Source organism: Artemia franciscana, chromosome 9, assembly GCF_032884065.1.
Source record: "Artemia franciscana chromosome 9, ASM3288406v1, whole genome shotgun sequence".
Lineage (NCBI taxonomy): Eukaryota > Metazoa > Arthropoda > Branchiopoda > Anostraca > Artemiidae > Artemia > Artemia franciscana.
In genome coordinates, this window is record NC_088871.1 from 46,001,196 (window position 1) to 46,027,110 (window position 25,915).

The window sequence follows — 25,915 nt, forward strand, 5'->3', positions numbered from 1 at the left end:
GGGAAACACCCCCTAAAAGTCTTAGAATTTTAACGAAAATCACACCATCAGATTCAGCGTATCAGAGAACCCTACTGTAGAAGTTTCAAGCTCCTATCTACAAAAATGTGGAATTTTGTATTTTTTGCCAGAAGACAAATCACGGGTGCGTGTTTATTTGTTTGTTTTTTGTTGTTGTTTTTTCTTTTTCCCAGGGGTCATCGTATCGACCAAGTGGTCCTAGAATGTCGCAAGAGGGCTCATTCTAACGGAAATGAAAAGTTCTAGTGCCCTTTTTAAGTGACCAAAAAATTTGAGGGCATCTAGGCCCCCTCCCACGCTCAATTTTTCCCAAAGTCAACGGATCAAAATTTTGAGATAGCCATTTTGTTCAACATAGTTGAAAACCATAATAACTATGTCTTTGGGGATGACTTACTCCCCTACAATCCCTGGGGGAGGGGCTGCAAGTTACAAACTTTGACCAGTGTTCAAGGAGGTACACTCGTGCCTCTTTAAAGAGGCGAACCACGACAATGTTAAGCGATCTTCGGTTCCAGTGGTCGCAGAGGGATGGGGAGGGATGCATTTCGTAGCCCGAGCTCCAACTAAGAAACCTGCAAAATTTCATCCCCTCCAACTTTTCCTTCATAGGGAAAATCTGGCCGAAAGTTTCGACTCGTCAACCCCAGCCCCCCTTTAACATTGTCCGATCGGGCTGAAATTCACAAGTTAAGGTCCCCTAGGGCCCAGGAGCTTATCCGCGAAATTTCAGCACGATCCGATAACTCCTTCCCTGTTTTCCAGAAACCACGCATAGCCACTTAAAATTCATTTACTTTTTTTCCTAGACGCCTACAGGTCACGTCCGACATCGGATCTGGGTGTACGAAGACTCATTCGATGCGGAATTCTCCGAGTAATTTTCCTGGAAAGTTTCGTAGGAAAATCTTAACCCCCCGAAAGTTTCGACCCTCCAACCCCCCCCCCCCCCTTTTAACGTTGTCCGATCGGGCTGAAATTCACAAGTTAAGGTCCCCTACGGCCCAGGAGCTTACCCGCGAAATTTCAGCTCGATCCGATAACTCCTTCTCTGTTTTCCAGAAACCACGCATTAGCTACTTAATTAACGGATTTCTCTCCATAAGAGCCCATGTTAATTTGAAATTTTTAAAAGTTATTGAGAAGTTATATTTACATACATGCAAGTGTTTAGCTCAGTCGGTAGAGCGTGGGACTCTTAATCCTCGGGTCAAGGGTTCAAGTCCCTTACGGGCGGTTTTTTTTCACAACATCAAAAAAATTTTGATAACACCTGGACAGCTTATCATTTGAGAGATAACAGAATATTAGCTTCTTATGAGCAAAAGAAACATTTCGGTCATTCTATCTATTTTTTTTTCTATTTTATACAATGATTTAAAAGTGGGGGGGCAGCAGCCACCCAAGTTCCTCTCCTTATTCCTGTACGAGGAGTACAGGAATTATTAAATTACATCCACTATGGATTGTAGAAAAACGTACAGAAATAATATGAAAAAAACTTCGTTTTCTTAAAGAGTTAAAGAGGCTGCGTCCCAAAGTCGAACCTTAAAACGTACAGGAATTAGAAGAGGCAGTTGGGGGGCTGCCGCCCCCCAAACCCCCAGCTTTTAAAGACTCTTTTGTACAGGTTTTTTTTTGTGGGGGGACTTCATTGTTACTAATTACTAGTTTCGGCGCAATGGTTCTCCTGTCCTCTTGTGTTTAACATTTTTCGAAGTTATTCCATTATTCATTCATTTCAATTTTTTGTTAATTAAAAGAGGGCCTTTCCGAAGCCAAGAGCGGGGGGTTAGCAAAAAAACAAAAAAACCTGTACAAAAGAGTCTTTAAAAGCTGGGGATTTGGGGGGCGGCAGCCCCCCAACTGCCTCTTCTAATTCCTGTACGTTTTAAGGTTCGACTTTGGGACGCAGCCTCTTTAACTCTTTAAGGAAACGAAGTTTTTTTCATATTATTACATATAATAATGGTTATTGGGAAGTGTACAGACGTTTTCAGGGGGATTTTATTTTGTTTGGGGGTGGGGCTGAGGGGAGGGGGCTACGGTGGAGGATCTTTCCTTGGAGGAATCTGTCATGGGGGAAGAAAAATTCAATGAAAAGGGCGCAGGATTTTCTAGCATTACTATAAGAAAACAATGAAAAATAAACATGAAAACTTTTTTTCAAATGAAAGGAAGGAGTAGCATTTAAACTTAAAACGAACAGAGATTATTACGCATATGAGGGGTTCTAAAAATACTTTAGCATAAAGAGCGAGGTATTTAGGAGGAGATATATACCTCGCTCTTTATGCTAAAGTATTTTTAGTAATTTCAATTATTTATTCTACGGCCTTTCTGATTCAGGGATCATCCTTAAAGAATTGGGACAAAACTTACAATTTAGTGTAAAGAGCGAGGTATTAACGAGGGTACAAACCCCCTCGTATACATAATAAAAATATAAGATTATGAAAGTTTGTTACGTAAGTTAATTCTTAAGTTACGTATATTTTTTACTAATAAAAACGTTCGTTAAAAATTAAAAGTTCTAGTTGCCTTTTTAAGTAACCGAAAATTGGAGGGCAACTAGGCCTTTTCTCCACCCCTTATTTCTCAAAATCGTCTGATCAAAACTAAGAGAAAGCCATTTAGCCAAAAAAAGAATTAACATACAAATTTCATTTTAATAATTTATATGCGGAAAGCCAAAACCAAACATGCATTAATTCAAAAACGTTCAGAAATTAAATAAAAAAACCAATTTTTTTAGCTGAAAGTAAGGAGCGACATTAAAACTTAAAACGAACAGAAATTACTCCGTATATGAAACGGGTTGTCCCCCCCACAATCCCTCGCTCTTTACGCTAAAGTTTCACTCTTTGCCACAATTCTACTTTTTAAAACAATTAAAAACTTTAACGTAAAGAGCGAGGGATTGCGGAGGGGACAACCCATTTCATATACGGAGTAATTTCTGTTCGTTTTAAGTTTTAATGTCGCTCCTTACTTTCAGCTAAAAAAATTAGTTTTTTTTATTTAATTAAAAAAAAAGACACGAAGTTCTTTCACCTGAAAGTACAAAGCGATATTTAGAGTTAAAACAAACATGACACTTTTATTTCAAGAGGCTGCCGTCTCTTTAAACCCCCTTTTCTGTGCTCTAAAGACTAAAATATACTTACCTGATAAAAATCTTAGAGTGTAATAAATATAGTCAGAAAATGGTGCATTTGTTTTATTTAGGCTACAAATCATCTTTCAAAATATTTAAACAGAAAATTTTGTTATATAAAGCTGATGGGAACCAGAGGCCCTTCCATTCTTGAGACAATGCAAAAAAAAAGTTTTTATCGTGTTCTTGTTAAAGCACCTCTTCTTGAAGTAGCTTACTAGGGAGAGAAATCAAACTTTAATAGAAAGGTTTGAGTTCAGAGGGGGGTGACAGCCCCCTCATGTATAGGATGTTTCCTGTTCATTAAAAGTTTTAATGTTGCTCTATACTTTCATTTGAAAAGAAAACTATTTAATTATGTGAGTTTTCAGCTTAAAATCAAAATCACCCTAAATAGAATGGAGACTACCACCATGTTAAGTCCAATTCTTTATACTAATTTTTACCTTTTCCATAGTGATGTTTGAAAAAAAAAAGTCATTCCCATATATTTGCTGTTCAGGACGTTAAATAAAAAAAAAACAAGACTTCCACAATATTAAAACTAAAAATAAACAGGAATTTTGTCATATCCCTTCAGATTCATCCCTTCCGAACCCCATATCCTTAATGTCAAAGTTTATAGCTGCATGCCAAAAACATTAATGAACATAATATATGCAATTGATGGGTAACTCCAAGTTCTTATTTACCGACGGGCTATTAAAACTTTGTAAACTGAAAATTGTGCAGTATAATAGAAATGTATATTAATAAGGTCTTCTATTCTTAAGGTATCATGAAAAATACGTATATCCCAGCCCTTTTGTTTGAACCATCGTTGTTAAAGCATTGGAGAAAGAAAGTGAAACTTCCAAGCTGCAGGCCTTAGGGAACCCCTTTTCCTCCTTATTAAGAAATCCATGGGGCTCCATTAAAATATGGCTGGATATTGAAAAGGGTATCTTTTAACAGATAGTTTGTTACCCCAAAATTATTCACTCTATGCTGTCTTAAATATGAGGAAGTCTGTCATCCATGCCATCGTTTGTGTGAGCCGCCCTAGCCGAGAGGTTAATGTCCCGGAAATGAAACCCTGAGGTCAGGGGTTTGAGTCTTGGTGTTGCTAGTTCATGGTTTGGAATGAGGTCCTTGGTTCGACCCTGTAAGCTCAGCCAGAGTCGCCCCAGCTCTCAATGATTCCTGGATAAATATGATGCAAAAAAAAAAGGTTTCTAGTTTGTAATTTCAGTCAGGCTCACACGGGTGCCAATTCACAAAAGTATACGAGGGATTTCAAGGACTTTTTTTCTTAAATGATAATACAAAAGAAGGTACTTGTGTCTTATAGCCACCACAATGATGATTTATATCCCGAACATGAGATAATAACCGGTTTTCATGTTGCTTATACCAGACAATTAGCTTCAGCTCAGTGGGAAACTACATTGTAGCTATATTTTAATTAAACATTCAGTTGGTATTTTTGGGCAGGTTAGGCTAGGCTAAGTTAGTTTGGGTTACGTATTTAATATAATACAGTCTGGGTTGTCCATTCCCTTCCATAATTCTTTGTTGTAGTTTCCATAATTTTGTTGCTAAACTATTATATTTTCATCATATTTTTGTATATTTCATTATGATTAACCTAAATTCACTTCTTGATTGTGGTGGCTATAAGACACAAGTACCCCCAAAAATCAAGATGTAAAGGGAGTATTTTCTTCAAAAACAAAAGAGGTATTATTCACATTATAGGAGGAAGGGGGCAATATTTATATGAGAACAATTGCCCCCACGAAAACAACCCTTCCCCAATTGATACCCGTTTGTGCTAATTTCTGTATCGAATCTTCAGGATGAAGACTTTCAAAATATTCCGTGAATTACTGAACGCTCATGCTTCTATTCCTGATATACTACTTTTATTATGTTTTATTTATTTACCATTATGTTAGTATTTTCACTTATGTGTTGGTATCAGGCCTTTTTTATCGTCCCCTCCCTGTATATGGTTATGTTTATATACATCTATACATGAAACAGAAAAAAACTTGAAACATTATCTTATTTTGTGACCACAAATGTTTGTTTTGTGATATACCTCTTGCAGTAAAAAGAAAGACAAATATACGAACTTGCATATTTTAGAAGAGCCGACGCCAATCAATTTCCTGTCGGAGAGACATTAATTGTGGAGTTCAAATTATAAAAGATCTTCCAATACTTATTCAGCTAACGATGCAGCAAAATAGAATGTAAGAAGAGAGACAGAGGAAGGATTGTACCTAGAGGAAAGATACTGAGTTTAAATTACCCCCCCCCTCAAGTTAAAAAAAAACTATATATATAAAATCACCTCGTTTTCAGGCAGAGCCTTTCAAAAGGAGGAGAGCAAGCTACCCCGCACACCGTGGCTGGGGGCCGTTGCTGCGCATTGCCAACTTTGGTCAAATTTTGTTGCTTGATTACTTGATTTGACTTTGCAGTACGTTAATACAAATTGAATTATATAGCTAGAATTCGATTTGCAATAACGTACTGCATAGTAAAATCAAGCCCGAAACTAATTTCGTCCCCAAACGCAAATCCAAAATATTGGGTGAACAAAAATAGATTTTTATTTTAATAAAACTTGATGCTCTTTGAATTTCAGGAAAATATACAGCCTGTTATGTATCAAAGGAGAAAGGGAAAGGGTTGTATCAACTCCTTCTAATCAACTCCTTCTAAAATCTCAAATATTCATGATTTCCCGTGATTTCGGTAGTTTTTCTGGCGGTTTTAAAATATTTTCAACGACTCTCCTAAAAGTAACGTTACCAACAACATTCTTAAAGATCCATGAGTGATAAACTGCTTAATAGATTTTGCCTAAGACAAACTCTATGCAAAAGAAAACTATGCTTAAGGTGAAAAATAAATTGAGACAGTGAGACTCGACCTTCTTTCTATCGCTACAATGAAAAAAAGTGTAGATGGTTAGGTCATGTTTCATGGATGAAGGATAATAGATTGCCAAAAAGCAGTTTTTCGACAGTCCAGTTATTTCCAAAAAAAAAATCTTTGAAGAGATCGGTGGGGATCCTTCGAAAAAATAAATGATGTAGGAGCTAGGGAAGCTCTAAATAGAATAGGGTGGAGGACAAGTGTCGGTAGGTGAGAACTCTGGTGGGTTCGGGTGTCTTGGTATTGTGATTAGTAGTCCTTAGCTGTAGCAAAAGTTTATATATATATATATATATATATATATATATATATATATATATATATATATATATATATATATATATATATATATATAAAGTGTATATATATATATATATATATATATATATATATATATATATATATATATATATATATATATATATATATATATATATATATATATATATATATATATATATATATATATATATATATATATATATATATACATCTGAAATATTTAGGCAAGAGGGCACATAGATTGGCTAATCACCCATCAAACTCTTTTGTTTCTTAAAAAAAAGCTAGAATTTTCTATTGTTAATCAAGTAAGATTCCTCCAAAGTTAACCCGACCACCACTTCCATTAAAACCATATATATTTACCTTGACTTTCCTTACAAAACTATCTCCCTGGGCTCCTGGGATTGTGTCATCCCAGGAGTGATCTCAGGTCTATTTCTTTAAAAAAAAGTCGTCTAAAAATTCGCTCCAATTCCTTTGGGGACTAAAAGGGGGGGAATAGTTGCCCTCCGGTCTATTTTCGCTCTTAAAAAGGGAACTAAAACTTTCAATTTCAAATCGAATGAGCCCTATCCGACGTTTATACAACCAACCCTTCCATAAAAGCCTTATGTTCCGCTAGGACTTAACGTACAAATCTTGCCACCTGGTTCTAGGGGGTTGCGTAAGCCCTAGAGTTTTGTTATATGATCTTTGATTTATTTTGAACAAAACGTCTACCTAAAATTAACGATCGGATTTGTTTGGACAAAAGAGGGCACGCGGGGGGGGGGCTAGTTACCCTCCAATCTCTTCTGACTTTTGGAAATGTAACTATAACTTTCAATTTCGAAGTTTATACGACCACTTCTTTCATAAAAACCTTGGGTAAAATTCTAGTTAATTGACTTCTTGCTATCTCGGAAAGGGTCTAGGTTAGGAAAACGAAACTTTAAGGGATAAATCTACAGACTAAAGTATGTCCCGGGAAGGTATTTTGAAGCAACTACCTCTACTCCTTCTCCCTCTAGAGGGCCCTGACCTTTGATGACCTTTAAAAATATGTGTGTTATAAAAGTGAAGCCTTGCAGAATAGATCTTCTGCTTAATTGAAGTACAAAAAAATTGTTTTCAGCTTCATAACTTAGCTCAATTCCATTTTATAAGGTTTTAAAGATATGCAAATACAGTTCCTAAATTTTGAAAAAAAAAACATTGATATGGCTCAAAATTCTACTCAAATAACAGGAATTGCATTTTCAGAACTAAAGGCAGAGAGAAAGCAACTAGTAACTGAAAATTAAGGTAAAATGTTGTTTTGTCAAAATTTCAATAGGTATAGACCTGTCATGTAGGCAAATTTCAGGGCCCTCTAGAGGGAGAAGGAGTGGAGGTGGGTACATTAAAATACCTTCCCGGGACATACTTCAGCCTGTAGACCCATCCCTGAAAGTTTCATTTTCCTAACCTAAACCCTTTCCGAGATAGCAAGAAGTCAATTAACTAGAATTTTACCAAACCTTGTATACCCCTATTGCATAAATTTCAACCCTTACCCCCACGCTCTGGGGAGTTGTGTTAAACCCAAATTTTTTGCTATCTTATCTTTGTACCGCTTTGGACAAAATGGCTGTTTCCAAATTAGATAGAATGTATTAAGAGCAAAGAGAGTGTCTGGGGGGTCTGGATGGCCTGCAATCGCTTTTTACTCTTAAAAGAAGAACTAGTACTTTCCATTTCCAATCATGCGAGTCCTCCCTGATTGTATGACCACACCTTGCATATAAACCTTATATGCCACCAAGGCATAATTTAAAATAACTGCCCCAGGCCCTTTGGGGGTGAGATCAGATAGCAAAAGCTTTTTAGTTGTTTCTATCTGATCTTTGAACTATTTTTTAACAAATCACAATATCAGAATTTTTGTCGGAAGCATTTGGGTGAAAAAAGGCGTAGGAGGCCTAGCAGCCCTCCGATCACTTTTGACTCTTAAAAAGGACACTAAAATTTCCGATCTCTAATCGAACGAGCCCCCTCCGAGGCTTACACGACCACCACTTCCATCTTAAGTGCATCGGGAAAAATGATAGTAAATAGTAAAACTTTGAAGGCTTATGGCCTTTACTATAGGCAATGCTATAGCATTGCCTCTGGTTTATTTTGTTCCCTAGAACCGCCTCTTATTGAATTAAATAAAAAACAGTTTTTTTTTTTACTTGCTCCTCAACGCTTTTACTTGCTTTTCCTCCTCAACGCCCCGCTCTTCACGCTAAAGTTTGAATTTTTTCTTAACTCTACTTATTAAAACAGTAATAAACTTTAGCGTAAAGAGTGGGCGTTGAGGAGGAAAAGCCCCTTTCATATACGTAGTAATTTCTGTTCGTTTTAAGTTTTAATGTCACTCCTTACTTTCAGTTAAAAAAACTTGTTTTTTTTTAATTTATTTTCTGGACATTTTTCAATAATGCATATTTTAATGCTGGCTCACCGCACACAAATAATTAAAACAAAACTCCTATAGTAATTTCTTTCTTTCTCATAATGTTAATCGGATGATTTTGAGAAAAAAAGGAGCAAGGGAGAAGGCCTAGCTGCTCCCAAATTTTTAATTACTTAAAAAAGCAACTAGAACTTTTGATATTTTTACGAACGTTTTCATTAGTAAAAAATATACGTAACTTAAGAATTAACTTACGTAACGAACTTCTATATTTGTATGTTTTTATTGCGTATTTGAGGGGGGTTCACCCCCTTGTCAATACCTCGCACTTTACACTAAAGCTTAAATTTTGTCCCAATTCTTTAAGAATGACCCCTGAATCACAAAGACCGTAGAATAAATAGTTAAAATTGCTAAAATACTTTAGCGTAAAGAGCGAGGTATTACGATGAGGTATACCCCTCATATGCGTAATAATTTCTGTTCGTTTTAAGTTTTAATGCTGCTTCTTACTTTCAGTTGAAAACACTTTTCATATTTATTGTGTCCTTGTTTTTTTTAAAATAATGCTATAAAATCATGTGCCCCCTTCATTGAAATTCTCTTCCCCCATGGCAAATTCTTCCATGAAAAGATCCTCCCATGTAACCCCTCTCCCCTCAACTTGTCCCCCCAAACCAAAAAAAAATCCCCCTGAAAATGTCTGTACACTTCCCAATAACAATTACAACATGTAAACATAGGTCAAAGTTTGCAACTTTTAGCCCCTCCCGTGGAGACTGTGGGGGAGTAAGTCGTCCCCAAAGACGTAATTATTACGTTTTTCAACTGTGGTTAATAAAATAACTATCTCAGAATTTCGATTCGGTGACTTATATCCGTGACCTGTATAAACACGTATCCGTGACCTGTCTTCTGGCAAAAAATGTGAAATTCCACATTCTTGTAGATAAGAGCTTGAAACTTCTACAATAAAATTCTCTGATATGCTGAATCTGATGGTATTTTTTTGTTAAGATTGTATGTCATTTAGGGGTTTTTCCGCCTATTTTCTAAAATGAGGAAAATTATCTCAGACTCTTGATGAAACTTATAAATTTAAAATCAGCGTCAAAATGCGATTCTTTTGATGTAACTATTGGTATCAGATTTTTTTTAGAGTTTCGGTTACTTTCGAGCCGGGCCGCTCCTTACTACAGTTCAGAACCATGAACTGTTTGATGGGTGGTGGCATAAACTATTGGGGGAACTCATTCGATGGAAGATCGAAAGTTCTGGTACCATTTTTAAGAGACAAAAGGGATCGGAGGGCAACTAGACCCGCACTCACGTTCTCTTTTCCGTAAATCAATATAATCAAATTTTTAAGATAGCAATGTTATCACAATAGTTGAAAGATCAGGTAACAAAACTAAAGGGTTGACATAATCCCCAAGAACCCCGGGACAGTGTTGTAAGCTATGCCCTGGGGGATATAAGTTTTTTATGAAGGCGTATAAGCGTTGTAGGAAGCTTGTTAGATTGAAAATTGGAAGTTATAGTTCCTTTTTAAGAATCAAAAGTAATCAGAAGGCAACTAGCCTCCCCCCAGCTTCTTTTTCAGAAACGTATCCAATCGAAATTTTGAGACACATATTTCGTTTAAAATAGTCCAAAAATCATATAACAATGCTTCCAGGTTCAACATAACCCCTCCAAACTCCCCACCCCCCAGTGTTGGGAAAAGAATTGTGAGTTATGCCCTGGGAGTTATGATCTTTTCCCCAGATGCATCTGATTGAAATTTTGAGATAATGGTTCTGTACAAAATAGTTCAAAGATCATATAATAATGACTCCAGGTTTAAAAAAAGCCTCTAGAGCTTTGGGAAAAGGATTGTAAGTTTTGCCCAGGGGGCATATCAGATTTTTATGTAAGGGGTACTCATACAAACTTTGCAAGAGGCTCATTTAATTGGAAATTAAAGGCTATAGCTCCCTTTTTAAGAGTCAAAAGTGATCGAATGGCAACTAGCCTCCACGCTCTCTTTCCCCCAAATCTGCCTGATCAATATTTTGAGATAATTATTTTGTTCAAAATAGTCCAAATATAATATAGATCTGCTGGCAGAAAGGGTTTTAAGTTAAGCCCTAGGGGTATATAAGGCTTATGTGGAAGGGACAGTCATAAGGTTTGATACTTTATTTACTTTGATACTTGTTTCGATACTTTGATGAAACTTTGATGTTCAAAAAATTTAAACAAACCATGAAGAAATGGAAAACATTAAACAAAACTCACATGTTTATGCGTTTTTATCTTCAAGATGTCTGTGTCCCTTTGCTGAAGATACAGCTTTCACAGTGTGTGCTAAATCAAACAGTTCGTGGTAACGAACTGAAGTAAGGAGCGACCCCGCTCAATAGTAACCAAAACTCTAAAGAATTGAATTTTGATATCAATAGCTACATCAAAAGAATCGCATTTTAATGCTGATTTTAAATATATAAGTTTCATCAAGTTTAGTCCTACCCATCAAAAGTTACCAGCCTGAGAAAATTTGCCTTATTTACGAAAATAGGGGGAAACACCCTCTAAAAGTCGTAGGATCTTAACGAAAATGACACCATCAGATTCAGCGTATCAGAGAACCCTACTGTAGAAGTTTCAAGCTCCTATCTACAAAAATGTGGAATTTTGTATTTTTTGCCAGAAGACAAATCACGGGTGCGTGTTTATTTGTTTGTTTTTTTGTTTGTTTTTTTCCCCAGGGGTCATCGTATCGACCAAGTGGTCCTAAAATGTCACAAGAGGGCTCATTCTAACGGAAATGAAAAGTTCTAGTGCCCTTTTTAAGTGACCAAAAAATTTGGAGAGCATCTAGGCCCCCTCCCACGCTCATTTTTTTCCCAAAGTCAACGGATCAAAATTTTGAGATAGCCATTTTGTTCACCATAGTCGAAAACCATAATAATTATGTCTTTGGGGATGACTTACTCCCCCAAAATCCCTTGGGGAGGGGCTGCAAGTTACAAACTTTGACCAGTGTTTACATATAGTAATGGTTATTGGGAAGTGTACAGACGCTTTCAGGGGGATTTTATTTTATTTGGGGGTGGGGCTGAGGAGAGGGGGCTATGTTGGAGGATCTTTCCTTGTAGGAATCTGTCATGGGGGAAGAAAAATTCAATGAAAAGGGCGCAGGATTCTCTAGCATTACTATAAGAAAACAATGAAAAATAAACATGAAAACGTTTTTTCAAATGAAAGGAAGAAGTAGCATTGAAACTTAAAACGAACAGAGATTATTACGGTTATGAGGGGTTCTAAAAATACTTTAGCATAAAGAGCGAGGTATTTAGGAGGAGATAAATACCTTGCTCTTTATGCTAAAGTATTTTTAGTAATTTCAAATATTTATTCTACGGCCTTTCTGATTCAGGGGTCATTCTTAAAGAATTGGGACAAAACTTACGATTTAGTGTAAAGAGCGAGGTATTAACGAGGGTACAAACCCCCTCGTATACATAATAAAAATATAAGGCTATGAAAGTTTGTTACGTAAGTTAATTCTTAAGTTACGCATATTTTTTACTAATAAAAACGTTCGTTAAAATTAAAAGTTCTAGTTGGCTTTTTAAGTAACCGAAAAATTACAGGGCAACTAGGCCTCCTTCCTCACCCCTTATTTCTCAAAATTATCTGATCAAAACTAAGAGAAAGCCATTTAGCCAAAAAAGGAATTAATATGCAAATATCATTTTAATAATTTACGTGCGGAGAGCCAAAACCAAACATGCATTAATTCAAAAACGTTCAGAAATTAAATAAAAAAAAACTAATTTTTTTAGCTGAAAGTAAGGAGTGACATTAAAACTTAAAACGAACAGAAATTACTCCGTATATGAAATGGGTTGTCTCCTCCACAATCCCTCGCTCTTTACGCTAAAATTTGACTTTTTGCCACAATTCTACTTTTTAAAACAATTAAAAGGTTTAGCGTAAAGAGCGAGGGATTGTGGAGGAGACAACCCATTTCATATACGGAGTAATTTCTGTTCGTTTTAAGTTTTAATGTCGCTCCTTACTTTCAGCTAAAAAAATTAGTTTTTTTTATTTAATCGATCTAAGAGGTTGTGCTGAAAGCCAATGATGAGTTGAGAAGGTTGGAGGTTTTTATGAACCTAAGTTTGCTGTGTGAACGTGAAAAAGTCATTTCTAATGACTTTCTGCAGAGTAGGCATGCCAGTTGATGTTAGAGATCTAGTATTTTTATTCGGAATGCTTTGTAGATTAAAGCATTTCTTGCTTTAATTTTTACAGTAATGGGCAAAAATTTTTACAGTTATCAAGGAGGCACACTCGTGCCTCTATAAAGAAGCGACACACGACAATGTTAAGCGATCTTCGGTTCCAGTGGTCGCAGAGGGATGGGGAGGGATGCATTTCGTAGCCCGAGCTCCAACTAAGAAACCTGTAAAATTTCATTCCCCTCCAACTTTTCCTTCATGGGGAAAATCTGGCCGAAAGTTTCGACTCGTCAACCCCAGCCCCCCTTTAACGTTGTTTGATCGGGCTGAAATTCACAAGTTAAGGTCCCCTAGGGCCCAGGAGCTTATCCGCGAAATTTCAGCTCGATCCGATAACTCCTTCCCTGTTTTCCAGAAACCACGCATAGCCACTTAAAATTCATTTACTTTTTTTTCCTAGACGCCTACAGGTCACCTCCGACATCGGATCTGGGTGTACGAAGACTCATTCGTTGCGGAATTCTCCGAGTAATTTTCCTGGAAAGTTTCGTAGGAAAATCTTAACCCCCCGGAAGTTTCGACCCTCCAACCCCCCCCCCTTTTAACGTTGTCCGATCGGACTGAAATTCACACGTTAAGGTCCCCTACGGCCCAGGAGCTTATCCGCGAAATTTCAGCTCGATCCTATAACTCCTTCCCTGTTTTACAGAAACCACGCATTAGCTACTTAATTAACGGATTTCTCTCCATAAGAGCCCATGTTAATTTGAAATTTTTAAAAGTTATTGAGAAGTTATATTTACATACATGCAAGTGTTTAGCTCAGTCGGTAGAGCGTGGGACTCTTAATCCTCGGGTCAAGGGTTCAAGTCCCTTACGGGCGGTTTTTTTTCACAACATCAAAAAAATTTTGATAACACCTGGACAGCTTATCATTTGAGAGATAACAGAATATTAGCTTCTTATGAGCAAAAGAAACATTTCGTTCACTATCTATTTTTTTTTCTATTTTATACAATGATTTAAAAGCGGGGGGGGGGCGGCAGCCACCCAAGTTCCTCTCCTAATTCCTGTACGAGGAGTACAGGAATTATTAAATTACATCCACCATGGATTGTAGAAAAACGTACAGAAATAATATGAAAAAAACTTCGTTTTCTTAAAGAGTTAAAGAGGCTGCGTCCCAAAGTCGAACCTTAAAACGTACAGGAATTAGAAGAGGCAGTTGGGGGGCTGCCGCCCCCCAAACCCGCAGCTTTTAAAGACTCTTTTGTACAGGTTTTTTTTTTGTGGGGGAACTCCATTGTTACTAATTACTAGTTTCGGCGCAATGGTTCTCCTGTCCTCTTGTGTTTAACATTTTTCGAAGTTATTCCATTATTCAGTCATTTCAATTTTTTGTTAATTAAAAGAGGGCCTTTCCGAAGCCAAGAGCGGGGGGTTAGCAAAAAAACAAAAAAACCTGTACAAAAGAGTCTTTAAAAGCTGGGGGTTTGGGGGGCGGCAGCCCCCCAACTGCCTCTTCTAATTCCTGCAGGTTTTAAGGTTCGACTTTGGGACGCAGCCTCTTTAACTCTTTAAGAAAACGAAGTTTTTTTCATATTATTTCAAAAGAGTCCAGATTCTTCAGAACAATGCCGTGAGGATCATAGGCAAGTATGTCAAGGATGTGAATGACACGAGTGCTTGTTTTAAGTCATCAAATTTGTTTAATCTGGGCCAACTGCAGGCTATCAAGCTGCAGCTTTCGTTTTCCAGTGCGTGTATAATTTAGTCCCAGGTGTTTTTCATGACAATTACCGTGCAAACAGTGATACTCATAAATACAATACGATGATTAGTGATAAATTGGTAATTGAGCTTAAGAGTAGCACAAGGTTAGGATTTCGATTACAGTTTCTTGGTACCGCAGTCTGGAATTCTCTACCAGTGGTCATCAGGGCGGCGGAGCATCTTCTATAGTTTAGGAGAAAGTTAAAAGATAATTTAACAAAGAATGGTTTAATTTGTATTTATTTGTGAGGAAATAGGAGGTGGTAGGGAGGTCTGGCTGGATGGCGGTGGTAACGAGGAGTAGTTGGATGGTGGTAGTGAGGGAGTGTTGGGAGTTTTTTTGTTTTTATTTTTTGGAGGGGATATCGTGAAGGACATTGATCCCTTTTTTTCTTTTTTTCGTGGTATGTTTTTTTCTTTTTTTGTTAGTTATTTATTAAGTTATTTTTTTGGTGTGTTTAGAAAATAGTTAATTTTTACTACTGCACGCCAAAAAAAAAAAACGTATGTTTTTCCATCAGTGCAGTAGATGTATAAAGTAAAGAGGTGTAATTACGTTTATTAATAAGTATCATATCTGAATAGCTTCTCTTATGGTCATATGAAGGATATTTTCTTAGGGGGGGGGGAGAATTTACCAAAAACTTTAAAAACTGCATCAAAAATTTGTTTATATTCATTTTTGCTACATTTTTATGAGTCGGAAAACATGTTGGAGAGAAATTATTCGATCCCCTCCCCCCTGGACATGGTCTTGATCACCATGTAAAGAGAGCGAAATCGCAAGACAAAATAACAAGCTTGGTTATCGCTGGTGCAGTTATCTCTGGTAAAAGTTTTTTTTCAACTGAAAGTAAGGAATAGCCTTAAAACTGAAAACGAACAGAAATTGTTACGTATATGAAGAGGTTCACCCCTTTGTCAATACCTTGCTCTTTACGCAAAAGCTTGAATTTCGTTCCAATTCTTTAAGAATGGCCCCTGAACCACAAAGGCCGTTTAATTAGAATAAATAGCTCTTTTGAAAGTACCAAAAACAACTTTAGCGTAAACAGCGAGGTATTGACGAGGGAGTCAATCCCCCACATATACGTTATACCTTGTGTTCGTTTTCAGTTTTAATGTTGCTTCTTACTTTCAGTTGAAAAACTTGTTTTTTATTTAATCTCTGATCGTTCTTTAAATAATGGTGGGAAATCCGGTACCCCTTTCATGGAAAAGTCTCTTCCCCCACGGAAATATTTTCCCACGTAACCCTCTCCCACCAGAAAAATCCCTCTGAAAACGTCTGTATACTTCCCAATAACCAATACTATATGTAAGCAACGGGCAAAGTTAATAGCTTGCAGCCCTTTCCCTGGGGACTTTGGGGGATTATTTCATTCTCAAAGACATAGTTATTAGATTTTTCGACTATGCTGAACAAAAAGACTATCTCAAAATTTTGATCTGTTGACTTTGGGGAAAAAGATCGCTGGTTACTTAAAAGGGCACTAGAACTTTTAATTTCTGTTCAAATGAGTAAACTCTCGAAACATTCTAGAATCACTGGGTTGATACGATCACCCCTAGGAAAAAAAACAGATAAACACGCATCCGTGATCTTTCTTCTGAGAAGAAATACAAAATCCACATTTTTGCAGATAGGAGGTTAAAACCTCTACAGTTGGGTTCTTCTATATATTGAATCTGATGGTGGGATTTTCATAAAATTCTACGACTTTTAGGGAGTGTTTTGCACTTTTTTTCAAAAATAAAACAAATTTTCTCAGAATCGTAACTTTTGATCAGCAGAATTAAACTTGATGAAATTTATGTATTTGAAATCAACATAAAAATTTGATGCTTTTGATGTATCTATTTGTATCATAACTCCGTTTTCTAGAGTTTCGGTTACTATTGAGCCGGGTCGCTCCTTACTTACAGTTCGTTACCTCGAAATGTTCGATATTTCATTACCAAACTCGAACTGTACTAGATACAGCCTAATATGTCATTCTCTTTGCGCATGTTCGGGTTATTTGTAGGGTGATATTGGAACTTAATAAAATGTGACGTTTTTTATTTTTTTTATCTTTATATATTTTGTTTAATTTAGCTTATTTTTTCATTAATAAGCACTTCCGAAAGTGAAGTTGAAACATTCAGATTTTTTTTCTTTGCTTTGTACACTGGTTTGTTTTCAAGTATTATTCTTGCTTTCCTTATATTTTCATGTGATAAGTTCAGATTAATTTCTTTTCATTTTGAGTTTCAAATTCACTCTTTATTTTTATTTAAAACAGCTTGTCTTTTTTACCATAAAAAGGAAATTATTTTGATATAATCATCAAAACATCTGTTTTGAGAATTTTCGTTTTCTATTGACCAATGACTGCTCTTTACTTTCCATTCGTTTTCATGAACGTTTGACAGGGTTCTTAAATTTTAAAAATACTTTTTATTAGCATTATTTTCTTAGCCTTACGTCCAGCACGAAGGAGTTGCTTACTGTTCCCTCTTCAATTAACATTATTCTAACATCCATTTATACCATCAACCACAAAATTCCCAAACTTTATATGAGGAAAAGACCAAACAAAATGTGCTAAAAGACATCTCTAATTCTAGCAGCACCCTTCACCTATTGGAAAAATAATAACATGGATATTATCTTGGCTTTTTTCCAAATGGTTCTCTAGCATTGCCAAGTGGTAAAGATCTACGATAAATTTTGAATGATCCATTTATCTGGATATCTTTTGTTGCTGCTTGAATGCCCACAATATAGAACATCTCATGGCGACATTTTTTTTTACATATTTAGTCTTTAGATAGGTTTTCAAAGGAAGAATTACGATTTCCAAACTTTTTAATATAATTGGGAATTGATTGTGTCGAGATGTTTCTAAGTAGCATCTAAATGGGAATAGCAGACTGTATGAGTAAATGACGGGTCTAACCTTAGAAAATTATTTTTTCTTTGCGCCACATTTGTCTGCGAAAATTTTGTTACGATCGTTAAAAATATCTTCTGAAGCACCAATTTTCCTATGTTTTAACTTTCAAACTCGACTCTTTTTTGGATTAAATAAATAAAACAAGTATTTTTTTTAACTGAAAGTAAGGAGCGACAATAAAACTTAAAACCAACAGAAATTACTCCGTGTATGAAAGGGGCTGTTCCCTCCTCAACGCCCCGCTCTTTACGCTAAAGTTTGACTCTTTCTCTCAATTCTACTGTATAAAACAGTAAATATCGTTCCTCCCCAACCAAAAACAGTAAAAAACTCCCCTTCACACCCCACCCCCAACCAAAATTCCTCCTGAAAAGGTCTGCACACTTCCCAATAACCATTACTGTATGTAAACACCTGTCAAAGTTTGTAACTTGTAGCCCCTCCCCCGGGGACTGTGGGGGAGTAAGTCAGCGCCAAAGACATAGTTATTATTTTTTTCACTATGCTGAACGAAATGGCTTTCTCAAAATTTTTATCTGTTGACTTTGGGAAAAAATGAGCGTGGGAGGGGGCCTAGGTGCCCTCCCATTTTTTGGTCACTTAAAAGGGCACTGGAACTTTTAATTTCAATTAGAATGAGCCCTCTCGTGACATTCTAGGACCACTCGATCGATACGATCACCCCTGGGAAAAAAACAAACAAATAAATAAACACGCACCTCTGATCGGTCTTCTGGCAAAAAAAAAATAAAAAAAAATACTAAGTTCCACATTTTTGTAGATAGGAGCTTGAAACTTCTACAGTAGGGTTCTCCATTATGCTGAATACGATGGCGTGATTTTCTCAGGCTCTTAACTTTTGGTGAGACGAAATTTCATGAAACTTCAATTCTTTGAAGTTTCAAAAATCCAAATCTTTTGATGTATCTATTAGTATCAAAATTCGGCTTTTTAGAGTTTCTTTTACTATTGAGCTGGGTCGCTCCTTACTACGGTTCGTCACCACGAACTGTTTAATTTTCTATTTTTTCTCAATAAGCGATGCCACGTTTTACCACTCAAAATTCAATTCTATATAATGTATACTTTTCAACATTAGGCGCAAAAAATTGATCATGCAAGTATGGAATTTGGGCGTTTAACTGAAGCGTTGTACTTCAAATTATTCCGGGTAAAATTGCAACTATCAGGTGTAAAATTGCCCCAAGTTTGCTTTGTATTTGCCTATTCAGAGTAAAAATTAAGCCTATTTATGCTGTCGTGTTGCTTGGCAGGCTTACCAGCTTTAAGGGGCCTACCTCGGGCCACTCATCGTGTCCCGAAGTGGCGATAGTGGAACGCCCAACAGATATGTAGGGTACCTCCATGTGAGGTGCGGACCAAGGGGGAATTGCCCTGGGGCACCGTAGAAACTGGGGGAATTGCCCTGGGGCACCGTAGAAACTGGGGCAACCTGTTCCAGCGCCATAAATACAGGATGAGGAGAAAGAAGGCCCCTCAAATGTACACTAAACAGGGCCCACAGGCATGTCCATCGTCCATACGTTACAAAACTTCTCCCAGTAATGGGTTAAATTGCATGGTGACGCAGAACACCATCACGGGAGGATCTTCTATAGGAAGACAACTGTGGTAAGGCTTAAGATCCAGATCTATAGACAATGACCTTTGCAAAGGGCTGCCTCAACCCTTTCGGGGTATCTGCAAGACTGGGGACCCTGCGGCCAACTTGGTTCCCACTTGAAGAGCGGCACCCCTCGAGGAGATTATAGCCTAGTAAACGACACAGCATTCGTACAGAATTCTGATTAATGGATAATTCTACTGGGCTTAGTCTGTTTTGACGGGCGTTTTGGACTGAAAACCCTCTTCCTAGCTAATTTATCTACTATGGCCTGCCTGCCCGTAGTAGCATAATATTTGCAGGCATGGATACATATTGAGTGGGAGGTAATAGACTTAAGACTGTCTTTGGAGGATTTCGCCTCTTGGTGATAGAAAAGCATCACCATGAGCATGTTTCACGCATCACGCAACAAAGCCTGCGGGCTTGATGCCTGCAACTACATGATTTTAATTAAAGGTGGTCTTGGCTGAAGGCCGAGACCAAGTCCGCTAATTTTGAATTAAAATAAAGTAGTTGCGGGCATCAATCCTTGGCTAATTGTAGAAAAAGCCGAGACACATAGTCTCGAGTGAGAGGCAAATCTGGCATAAGCACTTTTTAGGATTGTAGAAAAATTATGCCATTTCACTTGTTGATAGATAAGTCTATCGTCCATCCGTACATACAAAATTCCTAGGGCAGAACCAAGGTAGATATTCATAGAACGTAAGTTTGCATGCACATACCTATTATACCATTTTTACAAAAAATATCTTCCATTTGGTCCTATGAAAAGGGGAAACATTTTCTTTGTATTTTCTTCTAGTTACTATTTATATGGGTAGGACTAGATGGTCGGCTCGTCTAAGATCTGAATATAAGGCTAGCATTCATAAGCAAAAGACCCTGTATTCGTTTGAGTTATTGTCCATTTTACACCACTAAACGCTCTTTGATACACATTTTTTATAAAAAAAACTACCAAAGAGTGAAAATGAATATAATGACCATAAATAATTTTATGACCATAAATAATTTTACAATGACCATAAATAATTTTATCCTTGGTATTTTGCAAAATATCATAACTAGAAATCAATTGACACTATATACCAGGAATTAAATTAAGTGTTTATAGAAAGCTATTCCTTTGCTTCTCTAAAAAAAAACGCAAAAACATACTAACAGGAGTTTATGAACAAACAGCTAACAGCTAACATTTATCAGTTAAAGTTATTTGTTTATGAGCAAAGTCTAAGCTTTGAGAATTTTTGTTCCTTTTAAATATTCTTTTAGCTCCACCACGTAGTCTAATCGGTTAGAGAAATAGGAGTTGAGAAAGTGTTGGCAATACAAAAATATGCAGAATGCTCGAAAAAACTAAAACACAATGCGTAACAGCTTAAGGCATGATTTTCTGTTGTTTTGGCAAAACCCCTAAAATTATAGAAGAAGATGAAAACATTTCACTCGAGGTTCTTGTAATTGAAATGGAAAAATTTTGGTTCAAATACCGAACAATATATTTCCGAAAAAAAAACGGTAAAATCATAACAGTTCATATAACTGACTTACCAATAAAGTGAACATATCACTTGATGCCTTTATTATGCTCTTTACGAATATAATAATCGCTTCTACCTTTTCAAATGTAAGCACTTTTTTACCTAGCCTAACCCAACCTAATCTAACCCAACCTTAACTATCCTTATTATAAATAATTTTAGGACTGAGAAAATGTAGTATTATATTGTCGAAAACGACGCGGAGAAAACTTAGTATTATTTGGTCGAAAACGACGGATAACTCGTGCTTTAATTGAAAATTCGTCATTTTTAAGAGCTAAAAAAGTGCTTAAATTTGAATTTCTAGTAGAAGCAATTATTATATTCGTAAAGAACATAAAAAAAGGCATCAAGTGGTATGCTTGCTTTATTGGTAAGTCAGTTATGTGAGCTGTCATAATTTTTTTAAAATTCACCATTTTCAAGAGCTAAAAAGTGTTTAAATCTCAATATAAGATAGAAGCAATTATTAGCATAAAAAAAGGCATCAAGCGGTACATTCACTTTATAGAAAAGCCAGTTATATGAACTGCTATAATTTTACCAAAACTCTTTTTTCGCTAATCAATCTACTAAGATCTTACATCTTCAGACAGAAAACTCTGTTTTTTCTTATAGAAAATTTGGGGTTTCTGGTCATTCGCAGGCAGTTTTTTTTTTAGATAAGCAAAGAATATTTTGCTCTGAATGAACTTCAGATTTGAAGAAACCACATCAAAGCTTTCTGCCTAGTGTTTTATTGTGAAGAAATGGCTAATCTCCGCCGTTTTGACTATCAACCTTTAGCCCTTATTCCTGTCAATAAGTCCAATCAATGAGCTATGAGCCCTTGTGACTTTGACTTTGAAGATACTTTGAAGAATAGATTTGAAGATACCGCATTAAAGCTTTCTGCCTAGTGTTTTATTGTGAAGAAATGTCTAATCTCCGCCGTTTTGACTATCAACCTTTAGCCCTTAATCCTGTCAATAAGACCAATCAATGAGCTATGAGCCCTTATGACTTTGACTTTGAAGATACTTTGAAGAATAGATTTGAAGATACCGCATCAAAGCTTTCTGCCTAGTGTTTTATTGTGAAGAAATGTCTAATCTCCGCCGTTTTGACTATCTCCCTCTAGCCCTTATTCCTGTCAATAAGCCCAATCAATGAGCTATGAGCCCTTATGACTTTGACTTTGAAGATACTTTGAAGAATAGATTTGAAGATACCGCATCAAAGCTTTCTGCCTAGTGTTTTATGGTGAAGAAATGTCTAATCTCCGCCGTTTTGACTATCAACCTTTAGCCCTTAATCCTGTCAATAAGACCAATCAATGAGCTATGAGCCCTTATGACTTTGACTTTGAAGATACTTTGAAGAATAGATTTGAAGATACCGCATCAAAGCTTTCTGCCTAGTGTTTTATTGTGAAGAAATGTCTAATCTCCGCCGTTTTGACTATCAACCTTTAGCCCTTATTCCTTACAATAAGCCCAATCAATGAGCAATGAGCCCTTATGACTTTGACTGAACCCAAGCAAAAATCTGAGGACAATGATAAGATCAGGTAAGTGAGATTTTAGAGGCAAAAACGGTCCTAAAATCTTTTATTATTTTAAAATCTTTTATTTATTATTTTATGAACCAACATTCACTCCAGAGTTTGAATTTATAGAAATTGAATAGACTTACCTGAATCCTTTCTGCATAGTACACTAAACTGGCAAAGATCACAATTCCAAGCACTAAGAAAAATACTAGCAGGGTTAGTTCCTTAGCCGAAGCTCTAAAAGTCTGAATTAAAATTTTAAGTCCTGATGAATGTCTAGTTAGTTTAAACAGTCTCATAATTCGAATTATTGAGAAAAATTCTAGAATATCTGCATTTTCTAAATGAGCAGCAAATCTTTGAAGCACCAGGTCAATATAAAAGCTCAGTGTTGCCACGTAGTCAATGAAATTCAGACTAGATTTAATAAATTCACATTTGTTGGGGCACGCAAATATTCGAACAAGGAATTCGAACGTGAACCACACATTGCAAACGCATTCAATATAGAAAAAGGCTTCATGAGCGTTTGTTTGTGTCTTGTCTAAAGTCCATGCTGTTGAGTTATGGGATGTTCGGACTGTAATATTTCTTATAATCGGAACGCGCATGTCCGGATGCGTTTTCAGGCAAAAGCTCAATATGGAAATGCATATGAAGAAAACAGACACTATTCCAACAATCTGAAAAGAAAAATAATTAAAAGATAACTCGTCATTTCTAATGGGTAAGCCGTATTATATTCCTCCTTATGAATAAGCTGAAAATTGCGCATAAAATAAAGCACCAATTGGGTATCCCCTGCAAACATTTGAAAAGTTGAACTATGTTTAATTCTCAAACACAATCTTTGTGATTGACCATCAAGCAGTTCGTGGTAACGAACTGTAGTAAGGAGCGACCCGGCTAAATAGTAAAACAACAACAAAAGAGAGAAAACAACAAAAATAAAAAATGGATTTTCAACTGAGAACTTTTATTGTAAACGTTTTATTGTTTTTTATTTTTTCTTTGCTGAAGATGGCCCTTAGATATGGGGCCGAAATATTCAAATAGGTTTTGTTGGTTCACTGTCTTGGGGAAAAAAGTCCTCATTATTCTCTCTTTTGTTGTTGTATTATGGAAAGGCAGTGTGGTCTTCGTCATTATTTACGTCAATAGTAAACGAAACTCTAAAAAACGGAATTTTGATGCTAAAATATACATCAAAAGAATCACATTTTCATGCTGATTTTAAATATATAAGTTTCATCAAATTTAGTCTTTGTCATCAAAAGTGACGAGCCTGAAAAAATTTGCCTTATTTTAGAAAATAGGGGCAAACACCCCTAAAAGTCACAGAATCTTAACGAAAATCACACCATCGCATTCGGCGTATTAGAGAACCCTATAGCAAAGTTTTCAAGTTCCTATCTACAAAAATGTGGAATTTCGTATTTTTTGCCAGAAGACAAATCACGGATGCGTGTTTATTTGTTTGTTTTTTTTCCCAGGGGTCATCGTATCGACCAAGTGGTCCTAGAATGTCGCAAGAGGGCTCATTCTAACGGAAATGAAAAGTTCTAGTGCCCTTTTTAAGTGACCAAAAATATTGGAGGGCATCTAGGCCCCCTCCCACGCTCATTTTTTCTCAAAAGTCAACAGATCAAAATTTTGAGATAGCCATTTTGTTCCGCATAGTCAAATAACTGTGTCTTTGGGAATGACTTACTCCCCCACAGTCCCTGGGGAAGGGGCTGCAAGTTACAAACTTCGACCAGTGTTTACATATAATAATGGTTATTGGGAAGTGTACAGTCGTTTTCAGGGGATCTTTTTTTGTTTTGGGGCTGGGGTTGAGGAGAGGGGGCTATGTGGGAGGATCTTTCCTTGGAGAAATATTTCATGAGGGAACAGAAATTCAATAAGAAGGGCGCAGGATTTTCTAAAATTACTATAAAAAAACAATGAAAAAATAAACATGGAAAAGTTTTTTCAATTGAAAGTAAAGAGTAGCATTAAAACTTAAAACGGACAGAGATTATTACGCATATGAGGGGTTCTAAAAATACTTTAGCATAAAGAGCGAGGTATTTAGGAGGAGATAAATACCTCCCTCTTTATGCTATAGTATTTTTAGTAATATCAACTATTTATTCTACGGCCTTTCTGATTCAGGGGTCATTCTTAAAGAATTGGGACAAAACTTACGATTTAGTGTAAAGAACGAGGTAATAACGAGGGTACAAACCCCCTCATATACATAATAAAAATTAAAGAATATAAAAGTTTGTTACGTAAGTTAATTCTTAAGTTACGTATATTTTTTACTAATAAAAAAAATCGTTAAAAATTCAAATTTATAGTTGCCTTTTTATGCAACCGAAAAATTGCATGGCAACTAGGCCTCCTTCCCCATCCCTTATTTTTCAAAATCGTCTGATCAAAACTAAGAGAAAGCCATTTAGCCAAAGAAGGAATAATATGCAAATTTCATTTTAATAATTTATGTGTGGAGAGCCAAAATCAAACATGTATTAATTCAAAAACGTTCAGAAATTACATAAAAAAAAACTAGTTTTTTTTAACTGAAAGTAAGGAGCGACATTAAAACTTAAAACGAACAAAAATTACTCCGTATATGAAATGGGTTGTCCCCTCCGCAATCCCTCGCTTTTTACGCTCTTTGCCACAATTCCGCTTTTTAAAACAATTAAAAGCTTTAGCGTTACTATTAAATTTAAAATATAAAAAATAAAAAAAAAATTAATTTATTGTCTGTCACTATAAATTTGATACCATGAAAAATCTATTGGGTCTTTTAAATTTGTATTATTTGGAGTTTGACTCTCTTTGGGCAAAAATTGATGTTTGGTAGCCAAAAATGACAAAAACATCACCGTCAAAAGAGCCCTTTCCCAACGTTTCAAATGTTGTTCATTTAAAATTAATCATTCAAAGATTAATTTGAAATTTCATTGATTATATACTCAGTAATACACCGTTGGACCCTTAACTTTTAGGGATAGTTCAGCTAATATTTTCTTTTTTTCAGGGGTGGGAGGGTTAAAGCAAAAAAGATAATACCTCGAATAGATCTGAATCAAATACACCAGAATTTATCAAATATACCCTGTTCGTAATTAGATTTGTTTTACTTTTCCAATGCAAAGCAAACAAACTTAAGTGACTGCATTAATTTAATGTCTTACGTTGAATAGACTTCTCAAAATAATTTAATATAAATTTTGAAGCATTCTTTGTATGGGGAAACATTCCGCACAAAATCAAATTGGAGCGAAATTTGTACATTAAATGATTTTAACTGACACTTTAAGGGATTTAGGTCAATATTGTCATTAATTTTAAGATTTGTTAGCAACATCGGTTAGAAATAAAAAACGCTACAACAGACATAAAAGTGACATAAATCTGAAAAAAAAAATGAAGAACAGAAAGTAAATCTAATTTTATAAATGGTTC

General features: G+C 36.0%; 1 protein-coding gene across 2 annotated transcripts in view; it reads right to left on the minus strand.

Moving 5' to 3' along the window:
• The window catches only part of LOC136031478 (potassium voltage-gated channel protein Shaw-like), a 144,317-nt gene that overhangs the window by 50,260 nt on the left and 68,142 nt on the right, over positions 1-25,915 (minus strand). For both annotated transcript variants that reach the window (XM_065711111.1, XM_065711110.1), the window contains exon 4: positions 22,597-23,136. In XM_065711111.1, the coding sequence (XP_065567183.1) occupies positions 22,597-23,136 (540 nt within the window). The remainder of the gene's footprint in view (positions 1-22,596; positions 23,137-25,915) is intronic.